The sequence below is a fragment of the Lemur catta genome, chromosome 20 (assembly GCF_020740605.2).
Source record: "Lemur catta isolate mLemCat1 chromosome 20, mLemCat1.pri, whole genome shotgun sequence".
Classification (NCBI taxonomy): domain Eukaryota; kingdom Metazoa; phylum Chordata; class Mammalia; order Primates; family Lemuridae; genus Lemur; species Lemur catta.
This window is the reverse complement of record NC_059147.1, coordinates 22,552,428-22,568,895: the sequence shown is the minus strand read 5'-3', so window position 1 is coordinate 22,568,895 and position 16,468 is coordinate 22,552,428. Positions and strand designations below refer to the sequence as shown.

At 51.4% G+C, this 16,468-nt stretch overlaps 1 protein-coding gene and 2 non-coding genes across 3 annotated transcripts in view; 1 reads left to right on the top strand and 2 right to left on the bottom strand.

Annotated features, from left to right (window-relative positions):
• Nucleotides 1-228: 228 nt before the first annotated feature.
• On the bottom strand, nucleotides 229-329 carry LOC123625525. Its single transcript, XR_006730532.1, has one exon. It is a non-coding gene; the product is annotated as a small nucleolar RNA U109 (small nucleolar RNA).
• A 10-nt stretch (nucleotides 330-339) lies between these two features.
• LOC123625524 lies at nucleotides 340-481 on the bottom strand. The gene has a single exon (XR_006730531.1). It is a non-coding gene; the product is annotated as a small nucleolar RNA U109 (small nucleolar RNA).
• A 7,787-nt stretch (nucleotides 482-8,268) lies between these two features.
• CDH3 (cadherin 3) overlaps nucleotides 8,269-16,468 on the top strand; it is a 37,099-nt gene continuing 28,899 nt past the window's right edge. Inside the window, exons 1-2 of the mRNA XM_045533399.1 lie at nucleotides 8,269-8,435; nucleotides 8,645-8,765. Of these exons, the coding sequence (XP_045389355.1) occupies nucleotides 8,388-8,435; nucleotides 8,645-8,765 (169 nt within the window). The 5' untranslated portion in view covers nucleotides 8,269-8,387. The remainder of the gene's footprint in view (nucleotides 8,436-8,644; nucleotides 8,766-16,468) is intronic.

Here is a 16,468-nt window from a genome sequence, read left to right as displayed (position 1 = left end):
GGGAAGCAGGAGAATTGCTAGCACCTCAGACAGAATTGTTGCTGGATTCTTGTTTGGGCCCTTCTCTCTTCCCAGCCTGGTGTCCAAAGGGAGACCCCGAGGTTGTTCTGGTTTTTATCTATAGGTTCTGGATTCGACATCCTGGAAAACTAGAGCTCAGATAAGATTGGGTTTTGGGTTTTTTTAATTTCTTTTTTTTCCTTCCTTTCTTCCTTCTTTCCTTCCCTTTTATGTAGGAGAAATATTCTACCATTCAACCTTTACTGTAGGTTTGGCAGCCCTGAGAACTCCTTTGCTTCTTTTTTTTTTTTTTTTCTCCCCAAAGACAGAGTCTTGCTATGTTGTCCAAGCTGATCTTGACTCATGGCCTCAAGTGATCTTCCCGCCTGTGAACCACCACGAGAACACGTTTTATAATGTAGCATGCTATGAATGTATTCTTGCTCCCAAATGAATGAGGAGCAGACATTTCCACATGCAAAGGACCAATTTTTAACTCACAAATAACACTTTTTTTTAAATAGAAAACTAGTAGAAAAAAGATGTAGATATGCCAAAAAAGAAAGACAACAAAATTACTCAAAATTTCATCACTAGAAATGTGATTTTGATGTCCATTCTCCATTTGTTCATTTAATAAGTATTTATTGAGCACTTACTGTTTGCTAACTTGAATGCTGGGAATCTAATGGTGAACTAAACTCTTAAACTCTGCCCTCATATGGTTCACAGACTAATGAGCCTCCAGTCTCCTCCATTAGTGAGAGATACTAGAATTCCTCATCCTTGCCAAGTTATTTTATTTATTCTGGTCATTTATTTTGCATTCATATCTGCATACTTCTGCCCATGTTCCTTCTCACCGCTTTCATCCTGTCTGCTGGGAGAGAAGAATTCATGGAGAGAGCTTGTGACACCTCTCTTGGCTGTGTGACCTGGCAGGTCACCTGATCTCGTGGAACTCAGTTTCATTTTTCTATAAATTGGGGACTCTGATATCTGCTCGGTCCATCGTGAGGATCAATGAATGAGTCTACAGAAAATGTTTTCAAAATACAAAAACAAAATCATTATATTTTCATGCCATGTATATTCATTAAGCACCTACTGTGTGCCAGGCACTGTTGTTGATACTGGGAATACAGCAATGGGGGAAAAAAAGAGAAAAATCCGATCCTTGTGGAGTTGATGTTATTTATTGAAATCCATTCAGATTCTGGGCTTTTTGGATTTTGATCCTATTCTCCCAAATTGTCAGTTCACCTTGGACCCCTGTGAAAAAATAGGAGATTCTTCTCTAGACCACAGTCTTACTGAGTCAGTAAGGGGCAGATAGTATGGGGGAAGGGTTAACAAGCTCTCTAAAGTTATTCAGAACAGCTGGAAAATAAGAGATTAAGTGGACTAAAAACTGCCTGCCTTTTTCTTTTCCCAAACACTGATCAACCACTCAGCAATCCCGCATACATATCTGTTTATACACTGAATTTTCCAAAACATTTCTAATAAGAAGTGGTTTCCGATAGCTCACAGGGGGAGCAAGTCCAAACATCAGAACCAGCCACATGACCTTGAATGAGAAGGTGGTGGAAAGACAGAAAGCACTGACCTTGGCCCTATTCCTGTCTGCTGCTGAGCTTGCTGTGCAACCACAGACAGGTCACCTTCCTGATCTAAATCTTGGTGTCCTCATCACCAAAACAAAGTTAGGGTTTCCCGAATAGTACCAGGCCACGGAAGGGCGCTGGGTTAGCTGCATCAGAATCACCTGGGAAGCTTATTAAATGTCCAAATTCCTGGGCCCCATAGACTGGAGAGTCCGATTCAGTAGAGCCGGGATGGGATCCAACACTGTCTTTAGCTTCCTGGGCAATTTTTGATAGGCATCCAGATTTAGGATCTCACTGGGCTGATCAACACCTCTGTGCCTCAGTTTTCCCCTCTGTAAAATGTGATCGTTCCTCTGATGGTAGAATTAAATAAGCTAATTTGCATAATGCACATAGAACAGTGTCTGGCACATAGGAAGTACTGCGTAAGTTTTAACTATTTTATATCAGGGTCCAATCAGGAAGACAAAAACCAGAATATTTAAACCAGAAGGAATTTAATGCAGAGGTAATGGAGAGGCTGAGAAGCCAAACAGGGGACAGGGATGCCACTCAGACATTAGGCAGCATCAAGTCATCTATTCCTTAGCAAGAAGAAGGGAAGAAATGTAGTATTACTGGAGCCCAGAGTCTGGGGTCACCTGGCAGACCCACGCAGGAGCTGGAGCTGCAGACAAGACACAGCCACTTCCAGGACACTACTGAAGGCGGAGAAGGACTCTGGCTTCTTCCTTTGTCCTCTACCCCCAGCCTCCCAGGAGTGCCTCCCCTTGGCTGAGCCCTGCAGGAAGGCATCTCTCAAGAAAGCCTGGGAAGCACAGTCTGCAGGGGTCACCTTGGCCTTTCAGGGAAAGGATGAAGAATGGCTCTGTGGGGAGGTTATTATTATTTTGTTATTATTATTATTATTTTCTCTAAGGTCCTTTTTGGCCCTAAAGTTCTCAGAGACTCTAGACCTCAGCTAACTACTGGGATTCAGGGCGTCGTGAGTGCTTATTGATTAATCGATTCCTTGGCCTCAACGTACACACAGACATAAATGCTCGGCTTCTGAGCTCTGGAAACTGACAGCTCAGGCCTTTGCAAAACTTCGCCAGCACGCTGACACGCTGACGGGCTGAAGGCGGCACAGCCCCACCCAAGATTCAGGGAAACGGAAGATATGCGGATCAGGTTTCTCCTCCGGGACAGGCTGCCTCAACACCTTTAAGGATTTAGAAGTGACACTTGGCAATAGCTGGCCAGTGACATCACCGGGCAAAAAGGAGAGTCTCAGGGAGTTCAGGAACAGACACAAAGAGGTAAAATTGTGGAGTCATTTGTGCAGAGCACTGGGTAGAGGGTGCCAGGAAATAGGGCCTCACCCAGTTTTAAGGCGACTTCCTAGAAATAGGGCTGGAAATCACCCGCTGTCTTTGGGACACGTCCCTGTAAGTGTGCTCCACGAGAGTGAAGCTCTGGGAATTTTACTACCAAAAATGGGAAGAAAAGCTCTTTCTAAATGTTTCTTTGAGGACCTAGAGTTTAACCTTGGACCAAAGGCAAATATGTTTATTTTGAGAGGTTCTTAGAGAAAGGATCGGACATTGTGGAATTCTTCCAAATATACCAAAGACTTGTTCCCCACAATGATTCTTCCAGCAAATCTTTACGGATGGCAGGTTGGCAACTAAGTCAGGCGGTGAGTTTTGGAGTGAGATAGAATTGGGCTAGCCTGTGGCTTTGCCTCTGCCCTGGCTGTGTAACCTTGGGCAAGGGACTTAACCTCAGTTTCCTTATCTATAAAATAGGAATAATATGAACTACTTTGTAGAGTTGTGAGGATTAGAATGAGATTATGCATGAAAGTGCTTAGCACAGAGTCTGGTATCCAGTGAGTCATCAGAAAATGCTAGCAGTTCATTTTATTATGACTTGTATGATTTGTATGACACTTTCCAAAACGCCTTCCCTTGTATTATGGATAGGATCTCACATCAGCTCTGTGAGGTGGGCCGGGGAACCAACATTGATTTTCCTTCTACCGTGCAGCTTGCACCCGCCAGATGCTTAACAGTTATCATCTTGTTGGTTTCACTCATTCAATAAGTATTTGAGTATCTGTTTTATGCTGGGCTGTTCTGTGCACTGGGAATACAGACAGGAACAAAAGAGACAAAAATCCCTGCCTCTCACAGAGAATCCACTCGATGAGAGGAGGGGAACAATAAATACAATTTGATGATCTCTTATGTTTACTTTCTCCTAAAGTGTTTTACAAATATTAACTCTGAGCCAATCAGGAAGGTATTATTGTGTTTATTCCCATTTTACAGATGAGAAAACTGAGGCACAAGGGGTTGAAAATCACTTGCCCAAGTTCTCACGGTTAAGAAGAGCTGGATTCAGGATTCAAAGCCAGGCAGTGTGACTCCAGAGTCCTTGCTTTTAATCATTACTGTATGTTGCCTCTCAAAAAAAATTATACATGTACTAATAAATCAAGGTAGGATAAGTGCTATGAAAAAACTAAAGCAGGGAGAGGGGGGAAAGAGGGCGATGGGAGCGGGCTGTCTATGCAGGGTGGTTGGGGGGGCCTCTGGGGAGCCACATCTGAGCGGAACCCTGCAGGAAGTCGGGGAGAGGAGCAGGCGGATGTCTGGGGAAGAGCGATCCAGGCAGAAGGAAGAGCAAGTGCGAAGGCCTGAGGCCCCCCTCCCCTGGTGCTGGGGAACTGCAGGGAGGCCAGCAGGAGCAGAGTGAAAGATGGCTCAGCCTCAGCCCCTGGAGGGATGCAGGTGGCTGTGGCTGAGAGGGAAAGAGGGCATGTTTGTGGGGAAGGTCAGGAGTTCAGGCTGGGACAACCTCACCATCACCCATCAAGTGGGAATCACTAGCTCCAGAGTGCTTAGAGGGCTTAAGTAACTCACCCCAGGCCACCCAGGCAGTCATTTTCAGAGGGAGGATTCACACTCAGGTCCCTGGACCCCAACTTCAGTGCCATGGGCATTTCCCGTTTGGGTGCCGTGGGGAAGTCTGGAGAGAGTCTGGCAGTCCTGATCGCCAACTCCAAGGCGCTTCTGAGCAGGGAGGAAAGAGGCCGTGGAGCGTGAGGCAGATACTCGGGAACGTGTGGTGCAGCAGCAGGTGTTTAAATGTGAAACGCAGACCAGAAGCCGCGGGAGGGTGCAGTTCTTTTGGAAAGAGCAAAAAGAGTGGAAGAGTCACAGCCTGTGTAGGTGGAGGACACGACACAGTGTGAACGTTCTGACTGTGAAGAAGGCCCAGCGGCCCAGGGTTCTACCTGAGCAAGTCTTTCTCCACAGGGTGCCCCAGAGTTGATACTTTCCCACTGTGACAAATAAATATCTCCCCTGAACTGGTGTACACCGCCACAGCCTCCTCAGTGTGCCATTAGTAGGCACCTCTGACCACACCCCAAATGGAAGTTCTGATCTCCGCCCAACCGCAAGCTTGCTCTACCTGCAGCGGGAAGCCGAGAAACCAATCCCGAGACAGGGATTCATGTGTCTGAAGTGACTTATTAAGGAAGTACTCCCAGGAGGAACTGGAAAAGGAGTGGGAGAAGCAGGATAAAGAAGAGAGGGAAGCCAAGCAGGGGTGTGATTGCAGGCGAAGTCCCAAAGAGGGTGGGGTCAGTTCAGGGCACACATTGCCATCTCACGTGTTATGTTTTTACTTATTTCTTTCTTTCTTTTTTTTTTTTGAGACAGAGTCTCGCTCTTTTGCCTTGGCTAGAGTGCCGTGGCATCAGCCTAGCTCACAGCAACCTCAAACTCCTGGGTTCAAGTGATCCTCCTGCCTCAGCCTCCCGAGTAGCTGGGACTACAGGCATGCACCACCATGCCCGGCTAATTTTTGTCTATACATTTTTAGTTGTCCAGATAATTTCTTTCTATTTTTTAGTAGAGATTGGGGGGGGGTGTCTCTCTCTTGCTCAGGCTGGTCTCGAACTCCTGACCTCGAGCGATCCTCCCGCCTCGGCTTCTCAGAGTGCTAGGATTACAGGCGTGAGCCACCGCGCCGGCCTACTTATTTTTCTTTACTTTCCTCTGCCCTCCACACTCTGGGGTGGCAAATCCAAGGGTGCAAGGATGCTTGTCTGTTTTGTTCAGTGTCGCACCCTCAGTGTTTGGCACGGAGCAGGCTGCCAGCACGTATCTGTTGAATGAATGAATGCGCGAAGGAGCGACTGGAGGAGCTAAGGGGAAGGCAGCGGTGCGGTCCGAGTCGCGGGCGGAAGAGCTGACTCTCAATTTCTCCCCTCGGGTCTCCGCCCCCGCCCGGAACGCTGAGTGCCCGGGAAGGAGGCGGAAATGAGCGCGCTCAACAGCCCTCCAGCCGGTGTTTACTTAATTAGGGCCTGTATCCCGAGACTCGTTCGTGTTCGTGTTCAGCCGTCCGCCTAATGGCTGCGTCTGGCTCCGGGCGGGCGGGGGGCACCTGGAGGCGCCTGGCCCCCGCGAGGGGCCCGCGCCAGTCCGCCCCGCCGCAGCGCGGGCACCTAGCCTCCCCTCGGGCACGGAGAGCGCGCCCTGCGGGGGGCGAGGCGGGCGGCGCGGGGCGGCTCCTGCACCCCCAGCCCCGGCTGCGGGGGGCCCCCGCCCCCGCCCGGTAAGCGAGCGCTCCCGCGATGCCTGCCGCCGACTGCTCGCTTTACCCTCAGCCGTGAAATTGAAGGATTACAACGCTTCTCACTCGCTTAGTCGGGGGACGTGGGGGTGCCAGGGAGGAGAGAAACGGCTCTCCAGGCGGAGGCGGCCAAATGAGCCGGATCCGAGAGCAATAACACCAGGCAACGCTCGGGCACTTGCTCTGCGCCAGGTACTGAGTTGAGCGTTTTGAATGTGTGAATTTATTTAATCCTCGCCTACATGTTCTAATTCATTTAATCCTGGTACTTTAGAGCAGCGGTCCCCAACCTTTTTGGCATCAGGGACCGATTTCATAGAAGACACTTTTTCCACGGATGGGGGGGAGGGTCTGAGGGAGGATGGTTTCAGGATGATTCAGGCACATTACATTTATTGTGCAAACTTCTCTGCTAATGATAATCTGTATTTGCAGCCGCTCCCCAGCACTAGCATCACTGCCTCAGCTCCACCTCAGAGCATCAGGCATTGGATTCTCAGGAGTGCGCAAGCTAGATCCCTCGCATGCACAGTTTACAGTAGGGTTCCTGCTCCTATGAGAACCTAATGCCGCCACTGATCTGACAGGAGGTGGAGCTCAGGCCGTGATGCCAGCGATGGGGAGCAGCTGTAAATACAGATGAAGCTTCAACCCCCACTCACCTCCGGTTGTGTGGCCCGGTTCCTAACAGGCCAGGGACTGGTACTAGTCCGCAGCCTGGGGACCACAGCTTTAGTGGGTAGGTGTCTTAATAACCCCAGGTGACAGACACAGAACTGAGGCCCAGAGGGGTTATTTCACTCGCCAGAGCCTTCAGAGCTAGTGAGTGAGTGGTGGGACCCGGGTTTGAACCCAGAGCTCTGCTGGGCATGAGAAATACTCCCATGGCCAGCGCAAGAAGTCCCCCGCTGAGCCACAGGCCTGGCGGTGAGAACGAGTAGGTTACCATTTGAATCTATTATTTAAAACTCTAATCCCCCCCTCAACCTCCGCAAATCTGAGTTGGGGAGGGCGAGGCCGAGGAGGCGTCATCCTGGGGTTCTCCAGGCAGCAGGAGAAGGGGGCAAGGGAGTGGGACTGGCCCGGGAAGCTCAGCTCAGTGGGGAAGGGGCATGCAGGGTGGAGCATTTGAGTCTCAGGACCGTTTCTGTGCGCAGGGCCCACTTGTGTGCTGCAAAGAGGAAAGCGCTTCATGTCTAGCGTAGAGGGAATGAATCCCAGCCCCGCGCTTATCTCCCAGGAAGGGTGTAGGAGAGCTGTTTAGCAAGGGAGAATCACTGAAGGCTGCTTTGCACGGCAAGCAGTTTTTACTTGGAGTCTATGCAGTATTTCAGACAAATAAAAGCAACTGCATTTTAAAAAATTGCCTTTATTTACATAGTTGAGAAAGGGTTATTTATATTTGGGGGGAGGGGCGTTGGAGATTATGGGGCTAATAACCACCCCCTACCTCGCACCCTCTGGCGCCACTACAGCTTCCAAACTATGGGAACTTCCCTCCTAACCTGTGAAAGGGAAGTCATGATTCTCAGGCAAGTTGTTTCAGATTCTGTAAGGGGGTCCCTTGGGACCTCACTGCCAGTTTTCAACCCCGGATCCTCACCGCGGGCTGGCACGGGAGGTGGGGAAAGAGGCAGAGGGCGGCCCCGCTGTCGCCAGGTGTGGGATGGATCAAAGCTTTGGGGTAAGAGGGCGCCTCAGGGGAGCATGAATGCGGAGCCTCTGTTTTCAGTCGGGTTCAGATGCGCTCCGCTTTTTTCCGCTGTAGCTGCAAGGCAAACCATACGTTTCTCTTCCCGACCTGCGGAGGCTGAGGACAGGGGTGGGGTTTTTTTCCCCCTCGAACCCAGAACCTGCGAGACAGGGACTGGGATCCTGCGGGGAGCAGCTTCCGAAGAGCCGGGAGAACGCGGGCGGGCATCAGGGAGGACAGGAGGGGCTTCGCGGGTGACCGCACCGCTCCAACCGCGGCCCCACCTGCGAGGGGGCGGGACCTCGTGGCCCTGGACCAATCAGCACCTACCTGCGCTCACCTGGCCTCTTCCCGCTGGTGCCCGCGAGCCGCGGTGCTCAAAGGGGCGCGCAGAGCTTAGCGGAGCACTAGCTAGCCGTCGCGCCCGCTTCTTCGCTCCTCTCTCTCCAGCCATGGGGCTCCCCAGTGGGCCTGTCGCGTCCCTCCTCCTGCTACTCCAGGTACTCCACTGTCCACCCCTTACCGGGTCGGGACTGCTCCCTGGAGGGCGGGCGGGGTCCGCACGGGGCGGTGGCGTCGGGGAGAGCGCGGGGCTGGGCTCCTCCGGGCCAGTGTAGTCCTGGTGGCCCCGTGAGGACTTCCCAGGATGGGGTGTGCAGGGGCGGGCACCCCTGTGACCCGACCTCCCTCTTTCCCCCTCCGCCCTCAGGCGCAGGTTTGCTGGCTGCCGTGCGCGGCCTCCGAGCCGAGCCGGGAGGGCTTCGGGAAGGCTGAAGTGACCTTGGAGGCGGGAGGCGCGGAGCTGGAGCCCGGCCAGGCACTGGGGAAAGGTGAGACCCTCCAGTAGCCGGCCCGGGTGAGCCACGGGGCGGGGGCCCACGTGGTCCGCTCCGGTGTGGCCCGCGTGAGGGGTGTTCAGGCCGGGGCGGGGGACTTCTGGCGCCACCTCAGGTCCTCGGGAGGCGCAGAAAGCGTTTAGGGGGCTGGGATTGGCGGGGCGGGGGGCGGGCGCTGATGGAGAAGTCCGTACACCGTAGCGCCCTTTGACGTCTGGCCCCTCCCGCTGCTTACCTTGACCCCTTCCTTTGGGGTGCCGGGAAGCTGAGCCCCCCACCCAGCCCCGACGTGGGCAGCGCTCCCCGCTGGCCCCAGCACAGGAATGCGCGGTCCACATTCTTCCCCCAACCCCCGCGCAGGTGTGGGGATGAGCCGTGCCCCGGGCAGCCCCCTTCGCCCCTCTCGGGCCCCTTTGTGAACCGTGCTTTGTGTCTCCGACAGACCGGGTCTGTTTCTCTTCTCCGCGCTCCCCTCCCCCGCCCCTTCCCCGGCAGCTGGAATGCACTCTTAACCCTGCCCTTCCCGGAGGGCCTGCGCCCCTGCCTGCCTGGAAACTGTGCCCTGGCACACCTGGCCTGGGGCCATCTTGTACGGGGGACACTCCTGCCCCCCCCCCAGCGTCTTGGGACTGGGATGCTAGGTCACTGGGGGGCGGGGGGAGTGTCCCCAGCCGGCAGGCCTTGGGCAATGGGGGCGGTGGATGGGAGATCAAAGCACGTTTTTGATCTCCCAGTTACTCCCCCAACTCTCCCCCCACCCCCAGTTCAAAAACTTGAGAGTGGAGGTCACTTTGGTGAGGAGAACCAGGGTGTTATGGGACCCAGGCAGCTGCCGGCTGGTGGGGGGGCTCCTTCCCTTCAGGTGGAGAGAACAATGGGGGTTCCTCCGCAGGATCAAACCTAAGTTCTTAAACAGGAGTGTAACCTGGACCCTTCGTTGGAGTTCCAGAGCACCCTTAAACTGAAATTGTTTAAGAACTTGTGCATGCGTTTTTCAGAGCGTGGGTGAATGTGGGGGTAGGATCTATACTTTACCGGGATTTCAAAACACTGAGAACCCTTTTGCCACCTGGCATTTTCCTAATGCCTCCATCAGCATAGCCCTCACTCCAGGTACAAATTCCCACAGCGCAAATGCGGGGGTATCCATTCCTAGGTGACAGAATGGCTCTCCTTTGTGTCTCCAAAAGGGGCTTGGAGTCTGTGGAAGCCTTTTCTTTAAAAAAAAAAAAAAAATTCTTTTCCCAAATAGCTCTGCAGATTGACAAAACAATTAACACCCAGGCTAGTGGGCTAGGCCAGGCTCCTTAAACCCTTGGCTGTAGGGAGCCGAGGAGAAGGCATTAAGAGGCCATGCCTCATAAACTTTAAATTCCTGCGTATGGGTTTATTACTGGCTGGCTAACAAACTGCAACTCAGCCAACCTGTAAAAATGTTAACTCGGGCAGGGCCCCAAATCCAATTCCGGCTCCCTGAGGAAGCTTTATTGCTAACCAGACCTCTGCCAAATCTAGCCCCCCCCACACCTCATTGTCAAGTTCTCTGACTTACAGGCTCCAAAAGCAGCCTATGGCTTTGAGTGTTGTTTGTGCCTTATCTTTGTTACTGAAGCAAGAAATGTCAGATTAGCTGTCACTTCTCTAGGCTTGAGGCTGTTGGAGGGAAGCAGTGATCAGGTTTTCGATTTCATGGTTGGGTTGGTGAGTACCTCCCGATGACATCAGGTATTTAAACCTTTTGAGGAAATTCAGCTTTCTCAGATGTCTGCTTTATGGTTGTGAAAAGGGTGGGTTTGCGCCAGGAGGACACCTGGTTTATAAAACAGAGTGGGTTAGTGTGCCTCACTCACCTTGCTACATAATTGGTTCTTACAGTAGGCTTCCCCAGACAAGGTGCTGCTTTCTTTGTTAAGTAAAAGCGAGTTTCTGGGCCCAATTGGTCCCATTAAGGTGGGATTTCCCAACAAAAAACATTGGTATTTCTTCTCTTGGTCTTCAGCTGCTGACACTTTTCTGCCTCCCCACACTTCGCCTATTTCCCCATCTTCAAAACTTGGGAGCCCCAGCCTGCATCCAGCCGTGTTGAAAGCATTGTCCTGCAGGTACAAAATCTCAGGTCTGGCCAAGCAGACAGCAGTTTTCATATTGCTAAGAAACAATTTGCACTGTTGTTTGCCCCCGGGTTATGAATATCAGGGGTGTCTATGATGTCAAGCTCAAAGAAATTATCTGATGTAATTAATACCTTGTTTATATGTGCATCTTCCTCTTCAAAGCCCTTCTACAACTCAGAGCTTGCTTTATCCTCCTAACATTCCCTTGAAGCAGGTAAGGTAAATATTAAGCAATTTGAGCTCTTAATCTCAGACTTGGAACTTCAGAAACCCTATAACCTAGCCCTGCCAGAGCTTTTAAAGGCAGAGAAACAGAGGCACAGCTTAATGGATCCAATTCACTAGGCTAAACAGCTCATGAGTTTCTTTGAGGATCACAGACGTGACTTTGACCTCTTGGTATATGCCCAGGACCTGGTACTTAATAGGATGCCCAGGAGGTATTTGCATGCATTATGACAACCTTGTGAAGGTTGGCCCTTTTTACAGATGAAACCCAAGAGATGTGGCTTCACCAAAGTCATCGTTGCCGTGATCAGCTAGAATTTGATTGGAAGTTTCTGACTCCCAAGTTCCATGGCATTTTTTTTGCTACCATGGCATTTTTACTACCTAGGTGTACACAGTGGTCCCCAACCTTTTTGGTACCAGGGACCGGTTTCATGAAAGACAGTTTTTCCATGGAAGGTGGGGGTGGGGTGCAAGAGGAAGTGATTGGAAGTGGCTGTAAATACAGGCGATGCTTGCCCACCATTGACCTCCTGCTGTGCACACCCCCCTTCCTAAGTTTTATGGAAGACAGTTTTTCCATGGGAGGCAGGGTGGAGCTCTGGCCTGGTCCCTAACAGGCCATAGACAGGCTGCAGCCTCCAAGTTAGGGACCACACTGCTACTGGGGTACACCTTCCTTCGAGTGTGATCCGGAAGCAGATAATAGGTGGAAGGAGAGAGCTTGCATAGTATCAGTTGATGATTAGATGATTAAAAGTGAGTGATCTATAGTGGCCTACCCATCAGTAATGAATCTGAGCATGAGTGAACATCAAGATGGTTTTATTTCAGCTTTTAGTGTAAAAATTGCCATTTATTTTGGAGCCCCTACTCCAGGCTATGCCCTCTGTTTACATTTCATTCTTTTAGTAAACATATTTAGCATCTGTATGCATCAGGTGCTGTTCTAGAATTGCTAGAATTGTTCTAGAATTGCAGCTAAAGCAATGAGTCCAAGTCCTGGCCCTTGGGATGCTTACAGTCTAATGTTAGTAATTTTTTTAGCTTATGACTGCCTCGCAAAGCAGTTGGTGATAACTTCCACTTAGCTGTAAGAATGAGGTGAAGGAACTCAGTGAGAGGTCACTGGGGCAGTCAGCGGTAAGGCGAGGATTTGAACCCGGTTGTCTGCCTCCCCAGCCCTGGGGGATTCCACAGTGCTTCCTAAATCTGCCTCCGAGGAACAGATGGGAACTGGGGCTTTGAGCCTGGGAGGCTGCCCTCCTGGCACGGCAGCAGAGAGTCTGTCCTACATCGCCGTTAGCTTGTGCCTGGGGATCAGGTCTCAAACCTCCAGTCTCCCTTCCCACCTCCTCACATGGCACTCTGTTCCTAGGTTACCCAGTGCAGGTGCCCTTACCTCCCTTGCCACATGAGGAAGCCATTGCTCATGAGGAGCTGTGAGTTTCTAGGCCCAGAAACTACATAGTTCTGCAAAGCATTGGAGGATGGTGGAGGAGAGGGAGGGAGGGAAAGGCCTCCCCTGCCCAAATCAGTGGAGGTTTTGCTCCTCAGGCCAGACAGTCTCTGTTCCGAGACCTGCTGTATTAAAGAATAAAAAGTGTAGAGAAAAGGGCCCAGTACGTGTGCAGCTCGATGAATACCACACACTTACAGCCCCCATGTACCCAGCACACAGATACCCCTTCCCTCCCGCTGTCTACTCTACCCCAAGATAACCATTATTCTGATCTCTAATACCATAGGTTCATGTGCCTGCATTTGAACTTTATGTAAAAGAGTCTTACGGTATATCCTTGGATCTGGCTTCCTTCACTCCTCATTGTGAGATTCTTGCATAATTCTGGGTGTAGTTGTAGTTGACTCTCATTGTATGTGAGTCCATTATATGACCATCCAGAATTCTGTTGATGAGATTTGAGTAGTTGCCATTTTTTGGCTCTTGCAAATAGTGCTCTATAAACATTTTTGCACAAGTCTTTTGGTGAACCTGTGTGCCCCTATCTGTTAGATATATACCTGCGAGCATAATTGCTGGGTTAACTGAGGACTGCCTGAGCATCCCAGCAGGGAATCGTGTACTGAGAATCAGCCTTTCTCTGTCCGGGAAGTAGTTGGGTCCCTTCTGGATTCTCCCACCAGGCCAGTCTCCTTATCTCCTTTGCCAGACCCGCCTCTGGATTCTTGCTTCTCAGCTGGCCCTTTGCTAAGAGACAGCAAGTCTTCATTATGTACTTGGTCACATCCTTTGTCTTGGGGGGGCAGAAAATCTACCCCCCTCTCTTTGCCCTGAAGCTAACGCTGCTTCTTTCTCCCAAAGTAAAAAGGGGCCTGAATTTCTCAGGTGAGACCGTCTTTCTGGGTAAAGATTTTTATCCTGGCCAATATGTGGGTGGCCAGCAGCCTCCTCATTTGACCAAGGTGGTCAAGTCCAGCTCCTACCTGATTATAGAAGTAGGTGTCTGAGATCCAAGTCCAAGTTGAAATGGTCATTCAGGCCACCAAATGTCTGAATACCTACTGGGCACTAGATATTCAGAGGTAAGCAGCTCCTTAATCCCGATGAGCTCTCGATTAGAGGAGGAAGCAGGTCAGTTAGCAGGGAATTTTAATAATGAATCCTTCATTCAACAACTATTTATTGAGCACCTACTAAGTGTCAGGGACTGTTCTAGGTGCTGGGGATACATTAGTAAACAAAATGTGCAAAAAAACCTAGGCCTCAAGGGCCACTTTCCTGCCAGTGGAGAGAGACAGACAAAATAAGCACAATCTATGTATATATGTGATCGAGGGGGAGCTGGGCAAGGAAAAATGGAGTCACCTAGGAATGGTTTCTGACATGTTCTTGGAGGGACCTGGAGGAAGTGACATCTAAGCCAGAAGCTGAGGGAGAATTAGGCAAGCGAGTTGGGGCGTGAGAGGTGTGGGGAGTGGTGCTCCGGCCAGGGAGCAGCGTGATGGGTTCTGGGAATTGAAATACACTTAATCTGGCTGGATCACGGAGTGTACGGTAGGGAGAGGTAAGTGAGAAGTAGACAGGGTCCAGCCCAGCTTGGAATCGTCTCGCCCCCTAACTGGGGCAGCAAGGTGTTTGGGAAAGACCAGAGATACAGCGACTCTGAAGTCTCCTCTGGAACCAGGACACTGGGCCCCACCTCCAGCATCCCTTCTCCACCCCCCTTCCTGATTTTTCTCAGACTGGAAGACGTCGTCTTTCTCAGTTGATTTTTCTCCTCATTTCACTTAGTTGCTGGCATTGCCGACCCAGGCAGAAGGAAGGGCTTTAAAAAACCGCCACCGCCACCTAAATTCCATTATTGAGAGCTCACTGAGTTCCAGAATCACACTATGTTCTTTATGTAATAAGCCCCTTTAATCTTCCTAAAAGCCCCATGGGCTGGGTGGGATTGGCCCCATTTAACTGGACAGGAAACCTGGGCTTCTAACTTTGTAACTTATCCAGGGTCACCAGCTAATAAATTGTGGAGTCAGAATTTGAACCCAGGCTTGATCCGGTAAGTGTGAGGTGCTCGCCATTTGGAAATCGGGGTGGGAGGGGGAAAGAGATCTTGAGTCTCCTGGCTGCAGCCAAACTAGAGGAAGATTAAAAATAGTTAACTTCTGACCCAAGAGCTTTGAATTCCTGTTCCCTCCACAGGCCCCTGTTAATCACCAGGAGCAGGGGTGGGGGTTGGGGACACTCCTCTCCAGGGCCTCTGGCCTCCCTTTTAGGATGTAGGGGGATAGGGAGAGAGAGATCCCAGGCCTGATTGCATTCACGCCTGCAGTCCTTGCAGAGAATCTGCTTCTGCCTCTCCTCGCCCCACCCCCTACCCCCATCTTCCCCCAGGAGGGAGGACCTCCCCTCCACCTTGCTCTGAATGGAGGGGCCTGGGAAACCCTCTGGGCACCCTTGAGGTTCTGGGTTGCCTAGAGCACCAGTGGTCTGCAAGTTCTTCCAGCTGACGGCATCCCCACCAGGCTGCAGCTGCTGTGGTCCTGCTGAACTTCAGGGTGCTGAGGTCCTGTTGCTTTCACAGTGCACCGAAATGCCTCATCCTGGGAAAGAAAGCCAAACGAAAGTCCTCCTTTCTCCCTTTTCCCGATTTTTGGCTATGTCACTGTCTACCATCTGAGAGGAGGGTTCAGAGCCAGGGCCACATGGCCAGGAGGTGGGTAGGCCAGACTCAGTCGGGAGGGCTGGTGGGCTGCACCCACCTTCTGAGAGCCTCTCTGGGCTATACCGACCCTAGAAGGAGCTGTTTCCCCCTAGGACTCGGGCATGCCAGGGCTTAAATGGGGAGATGGAGGCTGAGGAGGTACGATCCCTACCCTCTTCTTCCCCCTCAATCTCAGTAATGCCCCCCCCCCTTGCTTGTTTAAGACCACATAGAGTTCGTTTGAAGTTATCTATTAGCAGGAGACCCTGAAAGCCTGTGTTCTACACTGGGACTAGGTTTATTTTGCCCAGGGGTTCTGACCTCAGGGTCTCACGTTCGCTCTAGGAAGTCTTTGATCCCCTGGACTTCATCGTGTATAAGAGTGCATGGGCATCTTTCTAAGAAGGTTCCTCCCCCAAATTTGGGGACCACGGCATATTCCCCACACTCCAGTCATTTTATAGAGAAGCAAGAAACCCTGTCCAGAGAAATGGTTTGTTACACGGGTCACTCGGAAATGCTGCAGTCTCTTGTCAAACCCAGCGGGAGGGCCGACCTGATGGTGCACGTCCAGGCACAGGCGAGGGAGAAGGGGGTCCTAGGCCTGGTTTCTCATCCCAAACAACCGGCCTGCGGCATGTTCCTCTGCATCCCAGCCCCTTAGCCTTGAGGCTCTAACTCTCCTATGTGGGGGAAATGCCTCCATGGCCCTACAGCCACGAGGAGGTGGGCAGCTGGCTGCACTGCTGGTTGGTCAGTTAGAGGGCCAAGGTGGAGGGCACAGCTGCCATCCTGGGCGTCTTGCTGAAGGCTGGCTGCCTTCTGAGCCGTCTGTGCACGGCGAGCCCCATCTTGTTGTAGCTTCAGGCAGGGGAACAACAACTCCTTGTGAGCTCTCCCCGCACAAGCCAGGACAGGACACCAGGCCCACGCCCTGCCCTCTCCCTGTGGAGTCGCTTCAGCCGGGCTTCCCACCAGGCTTCAAAACCTGCTGGCTTTTTTTGTCTTTTATGGTCTTCTTTAGCTTCCAGAATTCTCCTGCATTCCCCAGCTTAACTCCTTTCCGACTGGTTTACCCCTGCCTTTGGCCTGTGAGTCAGTAGTTTGCAAGCTTAGCTGATGATCAAATTGCCTGGGGAGCTTTCGATTTTTTTGTCCCCCTCTCACCTTTTTTTCTTTTTTTTGACAC